General features: G+C 43.7%; 1 protein-coding gene across 1 annotated transcript in view; it reads left to right on the top strand.

Annotated features, from left to right (window-relative positions):
• The first annotated feature begins 1072 nt into the window (after positions 1–1072).
• Positions 1073–22250, top strand: part of LOC124032352 (1-phosphatidylinositol 4,5-bisphosphate phosphodiesterase eta-2-like) — a 314070-nt gene continuing 292892 nt past the window's right edge. Inside the window, exons 1-2 of the mRNA XM_046344691.1 lie at positions 1073–1164; positions 17731–18408. Of these exons, the coding sequence (XP_046200647.1) occupies positions 18279–18408 (130 nt within the window). The 5' untranslated portion in view covers positions 1073–1164; positions 17731–18278. The remainder of the gene's footprint in view (positions 1165–17730; positions 18409–22250) is intronic.

Raw genomic sequence — 22250 nt, 5'->3', positions numbered from 1 at the left:
GCCTTGCGGCATCAGCGTAACCTTGCGGCATCAGCGTAGTATTGCGGCATCAGCGTAGCCTTGCGGCACCCGCGTAGTCTTGCGGCATCAGCGTAGTCTTGCGGCATCAGCGTAGCCTTGCGGCACCCGCGTAGCCTTGCGGCATCCGCGTAGTCTTGCGGCATCTGCGTAGCCGTGCGGCATCAGCGTAACCTTGCGCACTGCACAAAACATTGTTGTAACCATTAATATATGTTCGTTTCTGCACTGGTGTAACAGTTACCAGTCTTTCTGGACTTTCATACTGCAGGTGAACTTGTGAAATGTAATCATATATTTTAGAACAATATTGGTATGGTAAGTGGTCACTAAATCTAGTAGGATTTCTATTGATGGGTCTGCAACTCAAATGGTCTATAATGTATAATGCTGTATTTCATTGGGTTGAGGATGATTTGCTGCCCCCAGTCTTCACTGTAGGGTTGTGGTGTGGAATATACAATGCATAGAGATAGAGCTGTTTTATTTATGTAATATTGAATATTTTGTATCAGAAATATGAACAGCAAAATGTGATTATCTTAAATCCCAAGCTAATTGAATTCTATCTGAAAATGCCACCGTCATTAGACTTTTTCCCCCATTGAATTCATTCATGATTTGTACACATCCTTTAGTTGTCCATGTTTTATTTGTTAACAGAAATGTCCCTCCCTAAGCTTCCACAGCTGGGGCACTTTTCCTAACTGAATTGATAGTGCTTATTCTTCCTCCCTGTTTGTAAATTTCAGAACCAGTTTTTTTTATCCCTTTTTAAATTCCGTTACCTGAACCAAGCTGAAGGGCGTTTTGCTAGGTGCTGAACACCTTCTCTGTCCTGCGGGGCAGTGGGCAGATAGCCTCTCTCAATAAGGAGAGCTAGACCAACACTTGGACAGTAATGAGCAGGGGGAAATAGTTTACTTTACAGGCAGCTGCAGACAAGGAAGTGGACTGTGTGTTTACAGTTAAGGAGGAGCCGCTGGCGTTCTCCCCTCCCCCCCGTAAAGTTGTGAGATACTTGTGACTTACAGATGGAGACTAGATGGTGCAGGGAGAGCACACTGCTTGTTGAGAGCACAGGATGGGACTAAACCACAGAAGTTCCTCCGGGGGATTCCCAGGTGCCTGAGTAGCCTACAGAAGGTAAGTCATGTCAGAATTCCTCCCTGTTGGTTTTATCAGCTCGTCATTCACTGCACTTAATTAACTGGAAGTTTGACGTGCCTACTAAACACTAACATTACCACACACAACCAAATAAAGGACTAGTCTAAAACCTGTCCCACTTCAGTGTGGCCTCTTAGCCCATGGCTCCAATCCCATCAAAACCACACAGAATTCCAGCTTGTCTCCAACGTAAGCTCTTTGTAAATACATAGAATAGTAGAATATCAGTGAGTAGAGTTGTAGTGATCCCTTGGAGGTTCGCTGTTGACTGCTGCGTGAGTCATTGATCTTTATTTGCAAAAGCACAGGATCCTCAGGAGACCCCAAGCAACACAATAAGAAAGGAAGCGTTGGAGCCTGCAGCACCTGCCGGAGAGAGAGAACAGCTGCTTGTTACAATAGTTTCCTTAATGACCTCAGGTGACATCTGCTTAGGATACATACAGTCATGAATTGCTTAACAGACACTTGGTATTTTATTAGGATCCCCAATTTAGCTGTTGTAAAAACAGCAGCTACTCTTCCTGGGATCCACATGAAACATAATACAGAACATTAATAGATAAGAACAACTCAAGGACAGAACTACATAATCTTTTTTTTAAAGGCACAAGTAGCCTACATATCAATACATACACACAATAATGCAATTATGGCACTATATAATAATGTACGCTTTCTTGAGTTTGTTCTGGAGTTGGGGACTGTGAAAAGACCTCTGGTGGCATGTCTGGCACACTTCTATTAGGTGTTGAGTTGTCTCTTTCTCTCAGCGGCTGTGGCAGATATGCATTACTGACCTACTTCTGTTTCGAGTGTTAAACTAGACGAGGGGCTTTCCGAATCAGCCAGGCTGGTTGTGATCCCCCGGGGCTTTCTGAATCAGCCAGGCTGGTTGTGATCCCCCGGGGCTTTCCGAATCAGCCAGGCTGGTTGTGATCCCCCGGGGCTTTCCGAATCAGCCAGGCTGGTTGTGATGTCTTTTACAGGAGCAACATCTCCAAGTGTCATAAGGTGACATGGCCATGCCCAGACAGACAGTCTCTCCTCAGGCAGTTCCAACAGCACATGGCCCCCTTAGGAAGGCTTAATGCATTTACATCACAGAGTGTGTGTGTCTATGTCTCTCTCTGTGTGTGTGTGTGTGTCTGTGTGTATCGTGTCTGTGTCTTGTGTGTGTGTGTGTCATTGTGTGTGTCTGTGTGTATCGTGTCTGTGTCTTGTGTCTGTGTGTGTGTGTGTCATTGCGTGTGTCTCTGTGTGTGTGTGTGTGTGTGTGTGTGTGTGTGTGTGTGTGTGTGTGTGTGTGTGTGTGTGTGTGTGTGTGTGTGTGTGTGTGTGTGTGTGTGTGTGTGTGTGCGTGTGTCATTGCGTGTGTCTGTATCTCGTGTCTGTGTGTGTGTGTATCTGTGTGTATCTGTATCTGTGTGTATCTCGTGTCTGTGTGTGTGTGTATCTGTGTGTATCTGTATCTGTGTGTATCTCGTGTCTGTGTGTGTGTGTCATTGTGTGTGTGTCATTGTGTGTGTGTGTATCTGTTTGTATCTGTATCTGTGTGTACCTCGTGTCTGTGTGTGTGTGTCATTGTGTGTGTCTGTAACTCGTGTCTGTGTGTGTGTGTATCTGTGTGTATCTGTATCTGTGTGTATCTCGTGTCTGTGTGTGTGTGTCATTGTGTGTGTGTCATTGTGTGTGTGTGTATCTGTTTGTATCTGTATCTGTGTGTACCTCGTGTCTGTGTGTGTGTGTCATTGTGTGTGTCTGTAACTCGTGTCTGTGTGTGTGTGTATCTGTGTGTATCTGTATCTGTGTGTACCTCGTGTCTGTGTGTGTGTGTCATTGTGTGTGTGTGTATCTGTTTGTATCTGTATCTGTGTGTACCTCGTGTCTGTGTGTGTGTGTCATTGTGTGTGTCTGTAACTCGTGTCTGTGTGTGTGTGTATCTGTGTGTATCTGTATCTGTGTGTATCTCGTGTCTCTGTGTGTGTGTCATTGCGTGTGTATCTGTGTGTGTGTGGTGTGAGCATGGTTAAGGCTAGGAAAAGGCTGTAGGAACATTCATGATTACAGTAGAAGTACTGTGAACTACAGGAACAAAAAAAAACAAGTAGTAGTTCCTCGAATGGCATAATTGTAAAACATATTTCTATATAGAATGAAAATCACAGAAAGCTACAACATAATATAACATGTACATGCGGTAAAGACATTTGTTGTCCCTTTGATGATGTCAACGGAATATTAATCAATAATAAACAAACAAAAATGCTATACCTTCATTTGTAAGAAATATATTTCTGGACTGACCTTTTCTTGCCTGTAATTACTATATTTCCCTCTACCAATGTATGATATTGAGATATTATACTATTCTTGTTAGAGTCTGCATTGACCTTTCCAGCTACGGCGCCCTGCACGGTAGGGCCGTCGTTTCATGTCTGTTGCTCCAAATGTAGAGGAAAACAAAATCTGACTTGGAAACATGGCTGCAGGAAAGTTCCTTCTCAGACACACCACTGTGTTAACAGTTTGTGTGTGTGTGTGTGTGTGTGAGTTGTTCTCCTGCTTCATTTAGCACAATATATGTATTAATCCATTGTGATAAATAGGCTACTCTCCTGATTTTTCTACTCATGATATCAGAACATAAACCTACTCCTACCCTGAAATATTTTTTTTTCTCTCAAATTATGAAGTAGTCGAATATTGGCTGCAATGTAGTCGCCTCAAAAGAGCACGTGCTATTGAACAACTTCAGCTGGGGAAGTATTCTTACCAGTAGCCTTGGTAAATTTCCATCTTGATCTAAATCTTGGTCACAGCTCATGACGATACAAACAGGAAAAGATGCAAATGAATCGGAACTAATCTCTCATTCTACAACAATTCTTTCTTTGTTTGCTTGGAGAGCGTTCACCGGTCCTCCCCTACCAAACCCGGTTCTTTCCCCTCAAATGTCCTGTCTGAGTTGAGGCATCCCAGTGTGAAAACCCACTATGGACAAAGCTTTTTGAAATGACATCACTAACTCCCTGCTGTTGGAGTGAGGAGTGTACGCTATTACTGTGTGTGTGTGTGTGTGTGTGTTTGTGGTAGTTGTTTTACGGAGGTGTGTGTGTGTGTGGTAGTTGTTTTACGGAGGTGTGTGTGTGTTTGTGGTAGTTGTTTTACAGAGGTGTGTGTGTGTGGTAGTTGTTTTACAGAGGTGTGTGTGTGTGGTAGTTTGTTTTATGGAGATGTGTGTGTGTGTGGTAGTTGTTTTACGGAGGTGTGTGTGTGTGTGGTAGTTGTTTTACGGAGGTGTGTGTGTTTGTGGTAGTTGTTTTACGGAGGTGTGTGTGTGTGTGGTAGTTGTTTTACGGAGTGTGTGTAGTTTGTTTTGTTTGTGGTAGTTGTTTTACAGAGGTGTGTGTGTGTGGTAGTTGTTTTACAGAGGTGTGTGTGTGTGTGGTAGTTTGTTTTATGGAGATGTGTGTGTGTGTGGTAGTTGTTTTACGGAGGTGTGTGTGTGTGTGGTAGTTGTTTTACGGAGGTGTGTGTGTGTGTGGTAGTTGTTTTACGGAGGTGTGTGTGTGTGGTAGTTGTTTTACGGAGGTGTGTGTGTGTGTGGTAGTTGTTTTACGGAGGTGTGTGTGTGTGGTAGTTGTTTTACGGAGGTGTGTGTGTGGTAGTTTGTTTTACAGAGGTGTGTGTGTGGTAGTTTGTTTTACGGAGGTGTGTGTGTGTGGTAGTTGTTTTACGGAGGTGTGTGTGTGTGGTAGTTGTTTTACGGAGGTGTGTGTGGTAGTTGTTTTACGGAGGTGTGTGTGGTAGTTTGTTTTACGGAGGTGTGTTAGTTGTTTTACGGAGGTGTGTGTGTGTGGTAGTTGTTCTACGGAGGTGTGTGTGGTAGTTGTTCTACGGAGGTGTGTGTGGTAGTTGTTCTACGGAGGTGTGTGTGGTAGTTGTTTTACGGAGGTGTGTGTGGTAGTTTGTTTTACGGAGGTGTGTGTGGTAGTTGTTTACGGAGGTGTGTGTGGTAGTTTGTTTTACGGAGGTGTGTGTGTGGGGATAAGACTTTTTGAAGCTGTCCAATTGGGTTATTTCACGGAACGTCACACACTAAAGCACACCAACATCGGAGGCTGACCTGTGTCCTGGCGGTGCTGTTTTCCTCTCAGTAAGGTAATGTGGTATTGTATTATCACCAGGGAAATCCATGTTGTTGTCGGCCCCAAAAGTGTCCAATGCAGCCGTTTAAAATAAAAAATAAAATCAATATCAAATCCTTTCTGGGTAACAATTAAGTACCCTACTGTGATTTGTTTTCATTTAAGATGGCCAAAAAAGAAACAAAAATACTGTAACTTCTTAGCAAAGAGCAATTTCTCAAGCAATAATTTAGCTAGAACTGTCTGGGAGTGGTCTGAGTGGTGGGCCTAATTGGATGAGCCTAATGGGAGGGACATGTCACCTGAAAACGATCTGTTTTTAGCAGTGAGCTTTGAAACGCTCTTTGTTATTGGTCTATTAACTGATATCGCCTGGGGATGTCGTCAGACAGGCCAAAACTCCATCCCACCTAAACAGGCTGAAATTTCAGGCGGTCTCTTCAAACAACTCTTACATTAAACGGTCAATATCATCATTTTCACAATTTCACAGAATTGTTCCAAACCTCATATTGTGTAAATATATATATATATATATATAAAACACAGGAAATCATGTTTTTGACTGTACTGGGCCTTTTACTATCCAACAGGGATTGTCTTCTTATTGGTGAGATAATCTTCCATGTATTCAGGTGTGTGTTGTGTGCTTAGACTCTCTGTAGTGGTTTGTAAAGCCAGGCACCATCCAAACAAGCCCAGTGCAAGTCAACTATTGGGACCGTACAGTATCATAACCGTAACAGCCTTTAACAACAGTCCTATTTGATTGGAAGAGCAGGTTAGACATTCTTTGTGTAGTTTGTATTGTGTTGCTGCCTTTGTTCAATGCGGTGTAGGTTTTCACCCTTTATGAGGTTTTTAGAGGGGATTTTCAGGCTGGCGCTGAAATTCAACACTCAACACCTGGGAGATGAGACGGAAAAACAACGATTTAAACCTCTGCAGAGAGGTGCGGGGTACAACTGAACAGGAATACTCCAATCTATGTTCAGGGGTCTGGTTTCTCCTGTGAACAGTCCCTCGCTGTTGATGTTGTTTATACAGTAACTAGTGTCAACTTCTGTGTTGCTTTTCTGTGCTGTACAGCGGTAGTCAGAGTTAGCCTGGCGACGCCGCAGGCTACAAGGGGATGTGCTATTAAACCAAGAGATCAGAGGAAACCTGTGTATTTAGTGAGGAAACACCCGTTCCATCACTGTCATCTCCAAAGGTGGGTGTTCTGTGTGCCAGGAAACATTGTACTGATGCGGTACTACTACCGCACTACTTCATGTACGCTGTGAGGCTGATGAGAAGACGCTGGGTTCTGTGCAATTGGTCATAATTAAGGTGCGAATCCCACCTTCCACTTAAGTCAAATTTCCACTTAGTCATGCATTTATGTAAGTGGGAGACTTTAAGTGAACATTTTACTTGAGTGGAATTTAGGATTTGCCCCTTTCAGTTTAAAGACAGTGATTCCCAACTAATGGGTGTTACCCAACCGGTCGGCAGCCGATGCCTATTTGGTCACAGTTAAAGCTAGAATCCTTAATTGGAACAATAACAAAGAGACATCCCCGCCCCTGTTTGGGGGAGAAATGTAAACACTCTCAAATTCATAGACAGAGCTATGGATGCAAGAACTGACCATCCATGATGTCATATGTATAATCTTAACCATGTTTTGAGGCAACACAGTGTTTGTTTACATTTAAAACAAGCTTCTATTTTGGATTCTGATGGGGGACGACAGTTGAACAAAGCTCATAAGTCATTTATAAGTTATATTATTGGATGTGTACAGTATATCGTTAATATATAAGTCCCAAAATGTATTTAGCAACTAAGGATTCTGGATTTAATTGAACTTTGTTAATTCGGCATTAGGAACATTTTTAAAGCAAGGCTTTTGGCGCGGTCACAACACAATACAAAAAAGTTTTCTAGATTTACTGGTATAATGTATAACGCCAACCTAACAATTCCTTGTCTCTGGAGGAACATCTAGCGGCCTGTGTTACTGTAACTTTTGGCTGTGCATTCTGAATTTAGTGATGTGAATAATAACGCTAACGTGTAACAATATCGAGCAATAATATCAGATAACGAAACATCATGTACACAATTTGGAGACGCAGAAGCCTAAAGCCGTGTCTACATAGGCCATGTGAGCCTGAGTCTTAACTTGGACTCTGAAGAAACTCATAACATGGATTTTTCTCTGTATCAGCCTGTAGTGTTCACTATCTGCCTGTAGTGTTCAGTATGAGCCTGTAGTTCACTATCTGCCTGTAGTGTTCAGTATGAGCCTGTAGTGTTCACTATCTGCCTGTAGTGTTCACTATGAGCCTGTAGTGTTCACTATCTGCCTGTAGTGTTCACTATCTGCCTGTAGTGTTCAGTATGAGCCTGTAGTGTTCACTATCTGCCTGTAGTGTTCAGTATGAGCCTGTAGTGTTCACTATCTGCCTGTAGTGTTCAGTATGAGCCTGTAGTGTTCACTATCTGCCTGTAGTGTTCAGTATCTGCCTGTAGTGTTCATCTGTATGAGCCTGTAGTGTGCCTGTAGTGTTCACTATCTGCCTGTAGTGTTCAGTATGAGCCTGTAGTGTTCAGTATGAGCCTGTAGTGTTCACTATCTGCCTGTAGTGTTCACTATCTGCCTGTAGTGTTCAGTATGAGCCTGTAGTGTTCACTATCTGCCTGTAGTGTTCAGTATGAGCCTGTAGTGTTCTATCTGCCTGTAGTGTTCTGCCTGTAGTGTCTCTATCTGCCTGTAGTGTTCAGTATTCACTATCTGCCTGTAGTGTTCACTATCTGCCTGTAGTGTTCAGTATGAGCCTGTAGTGTTCACTATCTGCCTGTAGTGTTGAGCCTGTAGTGTTCACTATCTGCCTGTAGTGTTCAGTATGAGCCTGAGTGCTATCTGCCTGTAGTGTTCAGTATAGTGTTCACTATCTGCCTGTAGTGTTCAGTATGAGCCTGTAGTGTTCACTATCTGCCTGTAGTGTTCAGCCTGTAGTGTTCAGTATGAGCCTCACTATAGTGTTCACTATCTGCCTGTAGTGTTCAGTATGAGCCTGTAGTGTTCACTATCTGCCTGTAGTGTTCAGTATCTGCCTGTAGTGTTCACTATCTGCCTGTAGTGTTCAGTATGAGCCTGTAGTGTTCACTATCTGCCTGTAGTGTTCAGTATGAGCCTGTAGTGTTCACTATCTGCCTGTAGTGTTCAGTATGAGCCTGTAGTGTTCACTATCTGCCTGTAGTGTTCACTATCTGCCTGTAGTGTTCAGTATGAGCCTGTAGTGTTCACTATGCCTGCCTGTAGTGTTCAGTGTTCACTATCTGCCTGCCTGTAGTGTTGTATGAGCCTGTAGTGTTCAGTATGAGCCTGTTCACTATCTGCCTGTAGTGTAGTGTTCACTATCTGCCTGTAGTGTTCAGTATGAGCCTGTAGTGAGCCTGTAGTGTTCACTATCTGCCTATCAGTATGAGCCTGTAGTGTTCAGTATCTGCCTGTAGTGTTCACTATCTGCCTGTAGTGTTCAGTATGAGCCTGTAGTGTTCACTATCTGCCTGTAGTGTTCAGTATGAGCCTGTAGTGTTCACTATCTGCCTGTAGTGTTCAGTATGAGCCTGTAGTGTTCACTATCAGCCTGTAGTGTTCAGTATGAGCCTGTAGTGTTCACTATCTGCCTGTAGTGTTCAGTATGAGCCTGTGTTCACTAGTGTTCACTATGCCTGTAGTGTTCAGTAGAGCCTGTAGTGTTCAGTATGAGCCTGTAGTGTTTGTTCACTATCTGCCTGTAGTGTTCACTATCTGCCTGTAGTGTTCAGTATGAGCCTGTAGTGTTCACTATCTGCCTGTAGTGTTCAGTATGAGCCTGTAGTGTTCACTATCTGCCTGTAGTGTTCAGTACGAGCCTGTAGTGTTCAGTATCAGCCTGGAGTGTTCACTATCAGCCTGGAGTGTTCAGTATCAGCCTGGAGTGTTCACTATCTGCAAGAGGAACAGTTTTTCTAGTTGGGAATGAAGTGTTCAGTAAGTGGCCATTGAGTGTAGTGTTCACTATCTGCCTGTAGTGACCATCTGCCAGTGTTCAGTATGAGCCTGTGTTCACTATCTGCCTGAGTGTTCAGTACGAGCCTGTACACACACTATCACAGTATCAGCCAGTGTTCACTATCTGCAAGAGGAACACACACAGCTGTGTATTGGAGAATACACACACACACACACACACACACACACACACACACACACACACACACACACACACACACACACACACACACACACACACACACACACACACACACACACACACACACACACACACACACACACACACACACACACACACACACACACACACACACAAATAACAGACGGTTTTACCTGTAAGACAGCTTCTCTTGGTTTACCTCTGTCTCTCAGTGGAACCACATAGTCACAACAAGACACAACACAGACCACAAAAGGAAGTATCCTGTTGTCGTGTATCAGATGAGTTGTAAGCATCATAGATTGTGCCAGAGAGAGCCAAGGAGACGGCCAATGTAACGTCATGCAAAGTAATGCAGCGTCATGTAGCGTAACAGTATAGCTTCCGTCCCTCTCCTCGCCTCGAACCAGGGACCCTCTGCACACATAGACAACAGCCACCCTCGAAGCATCGTTACCCATCGCTCCACAAAAGCTGCGGCCCTTGCAGAGCAAGGGGAACAACCACTTCAAGGTCTCAGAGCGAGTGATGTCACCGATTGAAACGCTATTAGCGCGCACCCAGCTAACTAGCTTGCCAATTCACATCGGTTACATAGCATCCAACGTGGCTCTTGTATACTAGCTCCTACTCCACATCCTCATATTTCAGTGAAATTAATGGAGGCCACAAACATGTAACGTTAATGTTTGCAAAAAAACACTTATTTTGCCAGACGTACTGTAGCACAGAAAGGTAATCTCTGGTCAAATATCTGGTCTGTGTGTGAGACAGCGAGAGTATGAGAATGTGTGTGTATTGAGAAAGAGAAAGACCTCTCCCATAGAAGGTTTCGTCATACTCCTGGCAGAGCCCCTTCGTGGATGGGGTGAGATGTATACTCCCCCCCACACACACACACACAGACATATGTACCACAGACACCTGGACTCAGGTAATTGTGTGTGTGCGCTGCTCGCGTGTGTGTGTGTGTGTGTGTGTGTGTGTGTGTGTGTGTGTGTGTGTGTGTGTGCTCACGCCAGTGTGTGTGTGTGTGTGTGTGTGTGTGTGTGTGTGTGTGTGTGTGTGTGTGTGTGTGTGTGTGTGTGTGTGTGTGTGTGTGTGTGTGTGTGTGTGTGTGTGTGTGTGTGTGTGTGTGTGTGTGTGTGTGTGTGAGGGCAAACAAACGTGCCCGTACCTGAACATGTCTCAGCTCACCAGCCAGCCAACCCCTGAGTCTAACCCCCCACCATCACTACACATTGTTCACTACACCTGGAAGCAGTAGTATTAGTAGTATCTGTCTTGACAGACACAGCGCAGTACTGAGCAGCTTTAAGGAAGGACTTTCTGGTAGAGGAGTAACAGTATTCACTGTAAACCAGCGAACCCATGGTCTTCATGGTTGGATTAGTTTGAGGAATGTGGTGTGGAAGCAAGCAACGTTAAAAAGGTAGGTATATGGCAAAGGTAGTTAGCAGAGTCGAGAAGTTGTGTTGTGTTGGAACGGGCTGTTGGAACGGCTGTTGGAACATGCTGTTAGAACATGCTGTTGGAACATGCTGTTGGAACATGCTGTTGGAACATGCTGTTGGAACGGGATGTTGGAACATGCTGTTTGTGTATTTGTGCATTAAGTTACTTCAGCTCTTATCAGCTCAGGTGATTTTAAGATTTGAGGCCTACAATCTGATCTGTAGATATAATCCAGACTCAAATGTCATTGAAACCCAAACCAGGTTAGATAGATGGCTGTAACAGAAACCTAAACCAGGTTAGAGGGATGGCTGTAACAGAAACCTAAACCAGGTTAGAGGGATGGCTGTAACAGAAACCTAAACCAGGTTAGAGGGATGGCTGTAACAGAAACCTAAACCAGGTTAGAGAGGGAGGGATGGCTGTAACAGAAACCTAAACCAGGTTAGAGAGGGAGGGATGGCTGTAACAGAAACCCAAACCAGGTTAGAGGGATGGCTGTAACAGAAACCTAAACCAGGTTAGAGAGGGAGGGATGGCTGTAACAGAAACCCAAACCAGGTTAGAGGGATGGCTGTAACAGAAACCTAAACCAGGTTAGAGAGGGGGATGGCTGTAACAGAAACCTAAACCAGGTTAGAGAGGGAGGGATGGCTGTAACAGAAACCCAAACCAGGTTAGATAGATGGCTGTAACAGAAACCTAAACCAGGTTAGAGGGATGCCTGTAACAGAAACCTAAACCAGGTTAGAGGGATGGCTGTAACAGAAACCTAAACCAGGTTAGAGGGATGGCTGTAACAGAAACCTAAACCAGGTTAGAGGGATGGCTGTAACAGAAACCTAAACCAGGTTAGAGGGATGGCTGTAACAGAAACCTAAACCAGGTTAGAGGGATGCCTGTAACAGAAACCTAAACCATAGGATTTATTGCACCTGTTACTGAGATGGTTGTTCCAGTTTAGATGATTGAGGTAGTCTCTGTATTCAATCTTCCCTACACTGGCAGCCATTCTGAATGCAGGTTACACGTGATTAACAATTCCACTTGTTGGATATCCTAATTCTGTCTCGGTTCCAATCGGAATTACACATCACTTTGCAAGCCAGCATAATGTGACTTGCAGGCCTGATGTGCCCTGTAAACCAGGAGTTTACTAACACCCCTGTGTTAGGATATAACTAGATCCTCAAAGAAAGGCCTTATGATCTACAATGAGTGCATGAAACAGGGTGTGTTACTCAATATGAGGTGTTCCTAATGCTTGGTATACTCAGCGTATGTAATGTCATGAATCATTTAATTTTAAAGGCTGGTGGAACCGTTCATAGATGGTTCTAGGGAGAACTTTTTAGATTATAAAATATTTATTGGTAGAACCCTTAGTAGATGGTTCTAGGGAGAAACTTATACAGGGGATTCTTTGAAGAACCCTACACCAAAAAGGCTTCCCCTATGGGAACAAACCGAAGAACCCTCTATGGTTCTACTGAACACCTGTTTTTCTAATAGTGTAGGTGTCACGAACTGGTGTTTGCTTACCCTGATGAAGACAGCTAGGCTGTCGAAACGTTCGTCATTCAATTATTGCATCTGAGCTCCTAGAGTGTGCGGCTCTTTTATTTTCAAGCTCGCTTGAAGATAACACAGATCTCCTCTCAGACTAGAGATAGAGATTGGCGTCCCCCTCAAAACAGTGACTGCTTTATTGAAGATAAAAGTATTTTTTTAACCTGTTTTACTAGGATGAAATTCAATCTTCTTTTTATCCTCGGTTTCATTACGTCTGAACTTTTGAGGAAATGGAGATTGATTCCTTGCATGTCCTGTTAGGACATAGTCTGTTGCACTCTTTCTTCCTCTCTCTCAATCTGTCTGACTGTGTCTGTCTGTCTATTCATGTTATCTATCTATCTGTTCAATGACAAGCATCCAGATATGTATCAACATAACCTGTGAGGTATTTAGCAGTTAGCTTCAATTGAATTTGCTTCCATGTGTAGGTCTACTGTTTGGCCAAATCACATGATGTGGCATGAATGACTTGAAAGCTTATGCCACAACACTAAATTAGATTTGCGGCATGGCATATGATTTGAGTTTAGAAGCTCCTTTTCGAAAGTTTTTTCTCCAAAAGGAGCTCAGTGGCACCACGAGCAGTCTAACCTGATATTCACAGTGGCACCACGAGCAGTCTAACCTGATATTCACAGTGGCACCACGAGCAGTCTAACCTGATATTCACAGTGGCTCCACGAGCAGTCTAACCTGATATTCACAGTGGCTCCACAAGCAGTCTAACCTAATATTCACAGTGGCTCCACGAGCAGTCTAACCTGATATTCACAGTGGCTCCACGAGCAGTCTAACCTGATATTCACAGTGGCTCCACGAGCAGTCTAAACTGATATTCACAGTGGCTCCACGAGCAGTCTAACCTGATATTCACAGTGGCTCCACGAGCAGTCTAACCTGATATTCACAGTGGCTCCACGAGCAGTCTAACCTGATATTCACAGTGGCTCCACGAGCAGTCTAACCTGATATTCACAGTGGCTCCACGAGCAGTCTAACCTGATATTCACAGTGGCTCCACGAGCAGTCTAAACTGATATTCAAAGTGGCTCCACGAGCAGTCTAACCTGATATTCACAGTGGCTCCATGAGCAGTCTAACCTGATATTCACAGTGGCTCTACGAGCAGCCTAAACTGATATTCACAGTGGCTCCAAGAGCAGTCTAACCTGATATTCACAGTGGCTCCACGAGCAGTCTAACCTGATATTCACAGTGGCTCCACGAGCAGTCTAACCTGATATTCACAGTGGCTCCACGAGCAGTCTAAACTGACATTCACAGTGGCTCCATGAGCAGTCTAACCTGATATTCACAGTGGCTCTACGAGCAGCCTAAACTGATATTCACAGTGGCTCCAAGAGCAGTCTAACCTGATATTCACAGTGGCTCCACGAGCAGTCTAACCTGATATTCACAGTGGCTCCACGAGCAGTCTAACCTGATATTCACAGTGGCTCCACGAGCAGTCTAACCTGATATTCACAGTGGCTCCACGAGCAGTCTAAACTGATATTCAAAGTGGCTCCACGAGCAGTCTAACCTGATATTCACAGTGGCTCCATGAGCAGTCTAACCTGATATTCACAGTGGCACCACGAGCAGTCTAACCTGATATTCACAGTGGCTCCAAGAGCAGTCTAACCTGATATTCACAGTGGCTCCACGAGCAGTCTAACCTGATATTCACAGTGGCTCCACGAGCAGTCTAAACTGATATTCACAGTGGCTCCACGAGCAGTCTAACCTGATATTCACAGTGGCTCCACGAGCAGTCTAAACTGATATTCACAGTGGCTCCACGAGCAGTCTAAACTGATATTCACAGTGGCTCCACGAGCAGTCTAACCTGATATTCACAGCGGCTCCACGAGCAGTCTAAACTGATATTCACAGTGGCTCCACGAGTGCAAGACTTCACATTGAGCTAAACTTGCAAGTACGTGTCTTTTCTTACTGCCTTTTCAGAACGGACTTTGTTGATATCTGCAATTATTGAACAATTTACTTACAGTGCATTCAGGAAGTATTCAGACCCCTTGACTTTTTCCACATCTTGTTACGTTACAGCCTTGTTCTAAAATGGATTAAATTACATTTTTTCCCTCATCAATCGACACACAATAACCCATAAAACAGTTAAAAACATTTTTTTTTTTTTGCAAATGTATTATAAATAAACTGAAATAGCTTATTTATATAAGTATTTATATAATACCCTTTGCTATGAGACTCTACATTTAGCTCAGGTGCATCCTGTTTCCATTGATCATCCTTAATATGTTTCTACAACTTGATTGGAGTCCACCTGTGGTAAATTATATTGAGTGGACATGATTTGGAAAGGCACACACCTGTCTATATAAGGTCCCACATGTCAGACCATAAGCCAAGCCTTGAGGTCAGTAGAGCTCTGAGACAGGATTGTGCCGAGGCAAAGATCTGGGGAAGTGTACCAAAACATTTCTGCAGCATTGAAGGTCCCAGTGGCCTCCATCATTCTTAAATGGAATAAGTTTGGAACCACCAAGACTCTTCCTAGAGCTGGCTGCCCAGCCAAACTGAGCAATAGGGGGGAGAAGGGCCTTGGTCAGGGTGACCAAGAACCAGATGGTCACTCTGACAGAGCTCTAGAGTTCCTCTGTGGAGATGGGAGAATCTTCCAGAAGGACAACTATCTCTGCAGGACTCCACCAATCAGGTCTATATGGTAGAGTGGCCAGACAGAAGCCAGTCCTCAGTAAAAGGTACATGACAGCCTGCTTGGAGCTTACCAGAAGGCACTTAAAGTTTCTCAGACCATGAGAAACAAGATTTTCTGGTCTAATGAAACTAAGATGGAACTCTTTTGCCTGAATGCCAAGCGTCACGTTGTGAGGAAATCTGGCACCATCCCTATGGTGAAGCATGGTGGTGGCAGCATCATGCTGTGGGGATGTTTTCTGAGGGAGGAACTAAGAGACTAGTCAGGATCGAGAGAAATATGAACGGAGCAAAGTACAGAGAGATCCTTGATGAAAACCTGCTCCAAGGCGCTCAGGACCTCAGACTGGGGCGAAGGTTCACCTTTCAACAGAACATCAACCCTAAGCACACAGCCAATACCAACGCAGGAGTGGGTTTGGGACAAGTCTCTGAATGTCCTTGAGTGGTCCAGCCAGAGCCCGGACTTAAACCCGATCGAACAGAGAGACCTGAAAATAGCTGTGCAGCGACGCTCCTCACCCAACCGGACAGAGCTTGATAGGATCTGCAGAGAATAATGGGAGAAACTCCCCAAATGCAGGTGTGCCAATGCTGTAGCATCATACCCAAGAAGACTTGAGGCTGTAATCGCTGCTAAAGGTGCTTCAAAAAGTACTGAGTAAAGGGTCTGAATAACGATGTAAATGTGATATTTCAGGTCTTTTTTTATTTATGTATTTTTTATACATTTGCAAAAAGTTTTTTTTTAAATGCAGTTTATTGTCATTATGGGGTATTGTGTGTAGATTCATTATAAAAAAAGATTTGTCACCTTCATTTAAGAACAAATTCTTATTTACAATGACGGCCTACACCGACCAAACCCGGACGACGCTGGGCCAATCACGGCCGGTTGTGAAACAGCCTGGATTTGAACCAGGGTGTCTGTAGTGACGCCTCTAGCATTGAGATGCAGTACCTTAGAACTCCGCGCCACTCGGGAGCCCAAATAAAAAAACTTGATCCATTTTAGAATAAGGCTGTAACGTAACAAAATGTGGAAAAGGTCAAGGGGGCTGAAAACTTTCTGTGATATGTGGTTGTCCCATCGAGCTATCTGAAGATGAATGCACCGTACTGTGATATGTGGTTGTCCCATCGAGCTATCTTAAGATGAATGCATTGTACTGTTTCATTCAGGCCCCCCTTCCAGCATTGGGGAACATCCCCCCCATGTCTCTCTCTATGGGCACAAAGCACTTTTCGTGATAACTGTTCACATCCCTCTGGTTGGTAGAGAGAGGTTTCAGGTTTAAAGGTCACTTCTTGCAATTCTATACATTTTGCCACATGTCTAATGTGTGTTCATGTGATATTTGAGATGCTCAAACATTACAACAAAATCTATGGACTAACAAAGCGTAGCTAAAAACAACAACATTAGCTGACATGGACAAGTTGATTTGTTGTCTATGTATCCGTTTCAAATCAAATCCATTTTTATTGGTCACATACACATGGTTAGCAGATGTTAATGCGAGTGTAGCGAAAAGCTTGTGCTTCTAGTTCCGACAGTGCAGTAATATCTAACAAGTAATCTTACAATTCCCCAACAACTACCTAATACACACAAATCCAAAGGGGTGAATGAGAATATGTACATATAAATATATGGATGAGTGATGGGCGAGCGGCATAGGCAAGGTGCAATAGATGGTATAAAATACAGTATATACATGTGATATGAGTAATGTAAGATATGTAAACATTATTAAAGTGGTATTATTTAGAGTGACATTGTATAAAGTGACTAGTGATCCATTTATTAAAGTGGCCAGTGATTGGGTCTCAATGGAGGGAGCAGCCTCTCTGAGTTAGTGTTCGATTTTTAACAGTCTGATGGCCTTGAGATAGAAGCTGTTTTTCAGTCTCTCGGTCCCAGCTTTGATGCACCTGTACTGACCTCGCCTTCTGGATGGTAGTGGGGTGAACAGTCATTCAGTGCTGTAGGTGTCCTGGAGGGCAGGTAGTTTGCCTCCGGTGATGCGTTGTGCAGACCGCACCACCCTCTGGAGAGCCTTGCGGTTGAGGGTGGTGCAGTTGCCGTACCAGGCGGTGATTGTTCATCTGTAAAAGTTTGTCAGGGTTTTGGGTTTCTTCAGGGTTTCTTCAGCCTCCTGAGGTTGAATAGGCACTGTTGTGCCTTCGTCATCACACTGTCTGTGTGGGTGGACCATTTCAGTTTGCCTGTGATGTGTAGGCCGAGGAACATAAAACTTTTCCACCTTCTCCACTGCTGTCCCTTCGATGTGGATAGGGGGGGTGCTCCCTCTGCTGTTTCCTGAAGTCCACAATCATTTCATGTGACTCGTTTGATACCTGCCTAATCATACAATATGTTCTTTTTGTGTTTGGTTGTTTAGTCTCATGCTCTCTGACTAACGCTTTCTGTCTCTGGTCAACAGGTGCTGCTTGGTCTCTGAGTCACTGTCTCCCCTGTCTCGACCCCTGGTTCCTACCCCTCCTTGCGTTTGCTTTGGCAAGCAGGCCAGCCCAGAGCCACTTACTATTTTAATTCTGGAACAGTGCTGAAATCATCATCCCTGTTCTCCTCTGTCATCCATCTCAATGGGAAGTGAAATACGTGACTGACTACTGTGGGGATCCTCCCTGCTGTTTGCCTCTTGACCTTTGAACTGGCACCTGTGTGAACCTGTGTTCTATCCTCAAGGTGACTCCGCTCTGAATATCTTTTTGGAGACATTTTAGAAACATTGTGGAGACATTTTTGGAAACGTTCTGGAAACATTGTTGACACGGTGTTAGGCCTCGCCTAGTTGTTGATGTTTCCATGCAAGCTGTTTGTCTGAGACTGATAAAATTTTTGTTTTAAGTCTATTGAAACTGACAACCTAAGCCATATCTCTTGGTTTGAGAGCACACTTTCTGAAATATCACACACACATCTCAAGTTTCCTGTATCTTGGTCCTGGAGGCTGAAGCTTGTGTCACCATGGCGACGGATTCTCCCAACCCCTCTCTGAGGTCCAGAGTTACCATGACGACGGGCAAGGACTCCTACATGAGCACGTCTAGCCTCCCCTGCTGCCACTTCCTGTCAGCTAACACCATCATCAACGTGGGTAAGTCAAACCATTTCCTGTTTCCTGCTTGATACTGAATGCTGCACTGTGCCTGTGATAGGTTGGTTACTGTACACGTGCGTGAGAGTTGCTGAGTTCCATGGCTTAGGGTTTAAATTGGTTAATTTATATAATCTAATCTCCTCATCCTTACATCTCCTCATACCCACATCCCCTCATCCTCACATCTCCTCCCTTGGGATAAGGAGTGTCTCTCAGACAGACCCTCTGCTACAGAGCCTGCTTAGTTCCAGACTGCCTGTCTGAAAAAAGAGAAAAGCAGAGAAAGACTACCTGTCTGAGACCGAGAGAGGCAGATAAAGAAATCTCAGAGCTCACACATTCCCGGGCTATATGCCAAGCATCATTGTAGTCTGACTGAAACCCAAACCAGGTTAGAGAGAGAGAAGGAAGGCTCTTTTTATTAGTTACGTCATTTAACTGTAGTTTAGACATAGTTTATACAGCGTGGTATCGCTGTAGTCTAGACATAGTTTTTACAGCGTGGTATCGCTGTAGTCCAGACATAGTTTATACAGCGTGGTATCGCTGTAGTCTAGACATAGTTTATACAGCGTGGTATCGCTGTAGTCCAGACATAGTTTATACAGCGTGGTATCGCTGTAGTCTAGACATAGTTTATACAGTGTGGTATCGCTGTAGTCTAGTCTAGACATAGTTTATACAGCGTGGTATCGCTGTAGTCTAGACATAGTTTATACAGCGTGGTATCGCTGTAGTCTAGACGTAGTTTATACAGCGTGGTATCGCTGTAGTCTAGACGTAGTTTATACAGCGTGGTATCGCTGTAGTCTAGACGTAGTTTATACAGCGTGGTATCGCTGTAGTCTAGACCTGGTTTATACAGCGTGGTATCGCTGTAGTCTAGACATAGTTTATACAGCGTGGTATCGCTGTAGTCTAGACATAGTTTATACAGCGTGGTATCGCTGTAGTCTAGACATAGTTTATACAGCGTGGTATCGCTGTAGTCTAGATATAGTTTATACAGCATGGTATAGCTGTAGTCAAACATAGTTTATATAGCTGTAGTCTAGACATAGTTTATATAGCTGTAGTCTAGACATAGTTTATACAGCGTGGTATCGCTGTAGTCTAGACATAGTTTATACAGCGTGGTATCGCTGTAGTCTAGACATAGTTTATATAGCTGTAGTCTAGACATAGTTTATATAGCTGGAGTCTAGACATAGTTTATATAGCTGTAGTCTAGACATAGTTTATATAGCTGGAGTCTAGACATAGTTTATACAGCGTGGTATAGACATAGTTTATATATCTGTAGTATAGACATAGTTTATATATCTGTAGTCTAGACATAGTTAATATAGCTGGAGTCTAGACAGTTTATCTAGCTGGAGTCTAGACATAGGTTATATAGCTGGAGTCTAAACAGTTTATATATCTGTAGTATAGACATAGTTTATATAGCTATAGTATAGACATAGTTTATATAGCTATAGTCTAGACATAGTTTATATAGCTGGAGTCTAGACATAGTTTATATATCTGTAATATAGACATAGTTTATATAACTGTAGTCTAGACATAGATTATACAGCATGGTATAACCGCTAGAACATGGTAAGTCTAGTCAATACTATCTCAGTTCAATGTAGATGTCACACCCTGACCATAGAGAGCCTTTTATTCTTTATGTTGGTTAGGTCGGGGTGTGACTAGGGTGGGTTATCTAGGTTATTGTATGTCTATGTTGGCCTGGTATGGTTCCCAATCAGAGGCAGCTATTTGTCGTTGTCTCAGATTGAGGATCATATTTAGGCAGCCATTTCCCCCACTGTAGTTTGTGGGATCTTGTTTGTGTGTAGTGGCCTGTGAGCACTCTATGACTTCACCATTCGTTTGGCTCTTTATTTTTTATTTTTTGTGAGTTTCATTTTAGTTAAACATGTGGACCTCTACGTACGCTGTGCCTCGGGTCCGACATTCATTATAACGATCGCGATAGTAGGCCTGGTTCAGGAATCTGATTCATCCTGAATGAAGGAGATTTTATTGGTCAGTTGGTGAATTGAACAGAAATGACCTGCTGGATAATTATAGGCGAGTTGTGTGTTCAACTATCGCCTGCCAGGAGTGACCGGATCTTTTGATTAATTTCTCTGGATTCATTTGTCAACAGCAGTTGTGTAAGAAAGTAAGACTCAAACAGAGCCGTGCCTCATCGTAAATCCCTAAAGCACATTCTTTCAAGCAGGAGTAGAAATGGCATCCTCTTTATTCGATCATATTCCTACTGTGAACAGAGATGATTGGAAGATGGGATTCCTAAGCCTTGTTGACACAGCCAATGACCCTGTCCTTTAGTTTTACACAGCCAATGAACCTGTCCTTTAGTTTTACACAGCCAATGAACCTGTCCTTTAGTTTTACACAGCCAATGAACCTGTCCTTTAGTTTTACACAGCCAATGAACCTGTCCTTTAGTTTTACACAGCCAATGAACCTGTCCTCTAGTTTTACACAGCCAATGAACCTGTCCTTTAGTTTTACATAGCCAATGAACCTGTCCTTTAGTTTTACACAGCCAATGAACCTGTCCTCTAATTTTACACAGCCAATGAACCTGTCCTCTATTTTTAAACAGTCAGTGAATTTCTAAAAGTCAATTCATTAGTCTCTGCTTCACAAAGCGACTTAATGCAACGGCACTGTGATATGTATACCCCCCCACTGTGATATATGTATACCCCCCACTGTGATATATGTATACCCCCCACTGTGATATATACATACCCCCCACTGTGATATATATACCCCCCACTGTGATATATACCCCCACTGTGATATATACATACCCCCCCACTGTGATATATGTATACCCCCCACTGTGATATATGTATACCCCCCACTGTGATATATGCATACCCCCCACTGTGATATATGTATACCCCCCACTGTGATATATGTATACCCCCCCACTGTGATATATGTATACCCCCCACTGTGATATATGTATACCCCCCACTGTGATATATGTATACCCCCCACTGTGATATATGTATACCCCCCCCCCCACTGTGATATATGTATACCCCCCACTGTGATATATGTATACCCCCCCCCCACTGTGATATATGTATACCCCCCACTGTGATATATGTATACCCCCCCACTGTGATATATGTATACCCCCCACTGTGATATATGTATACCCCCCCCCACTGTAATAATATAATAATAATATATATGCCCCCCACTGTGATATATGTATCCAAAGCGACTGTGATACAGTCATGTGTGCATACATTCCCCACTGTGATGGGTGGTACCCCCCACTGTGATATATGTAACCCACTACCCCCCACTGTGATATATGTATACCCCCACTGTGATCTACCAACTGACTGCTACAGAACCACTGTGATATATGTATACCCCCCACTGTGATATATGTACCCCCCACCCCCCACTGTGATATATGTATACCCCCCACTGTGATATATGTATACCCCCCACTGTGATATATGTATACCCCCCACTGTGATATATGTATACCCCCCACTGTGATATATGTATACCCCCCACTGTGATATATGTATACCCCCCACCCCCCCACTGTGATATATGTATACCCCCCACTGTGATATATGTATACCCCCCACTGTGATATATGTATACCCCCCACTGTGTGATATATGATATATACCCCCCACTGTGATATATGTATACCCCCCACTGTGATATATGTATACTGTGATATATGTATACCTCCCCACTGTGATATATGTATACCCCCCACCCCCCCCCCCCACTGTGATATATGTATACCCCCCACTGTGATATATACACACCCCCCA

Source organism: Oncorhynchus gorbuscha, linkage group LG03 (assembly GCF_021184085.1).
Source record: "Oncorhynchus gorbuscha isolate QuinsamMale2020 ecotype Even-year linkage group LG03, OgorEven_v1.0, whole genome shotgun sequence".
Taxonomy (NCBI): domain Eukaryota; kingdom Metazoa; phylum Chordata; class Actinopteri; order Salmoniformes; family Salmonidae; genus Oncorhynchus; species Oncorhynchus gorbuscha.
Note: the sequence above shows the minus strand (reverse complement) of the source record. Positions and strands in the feature narration are given on the sequence as shown.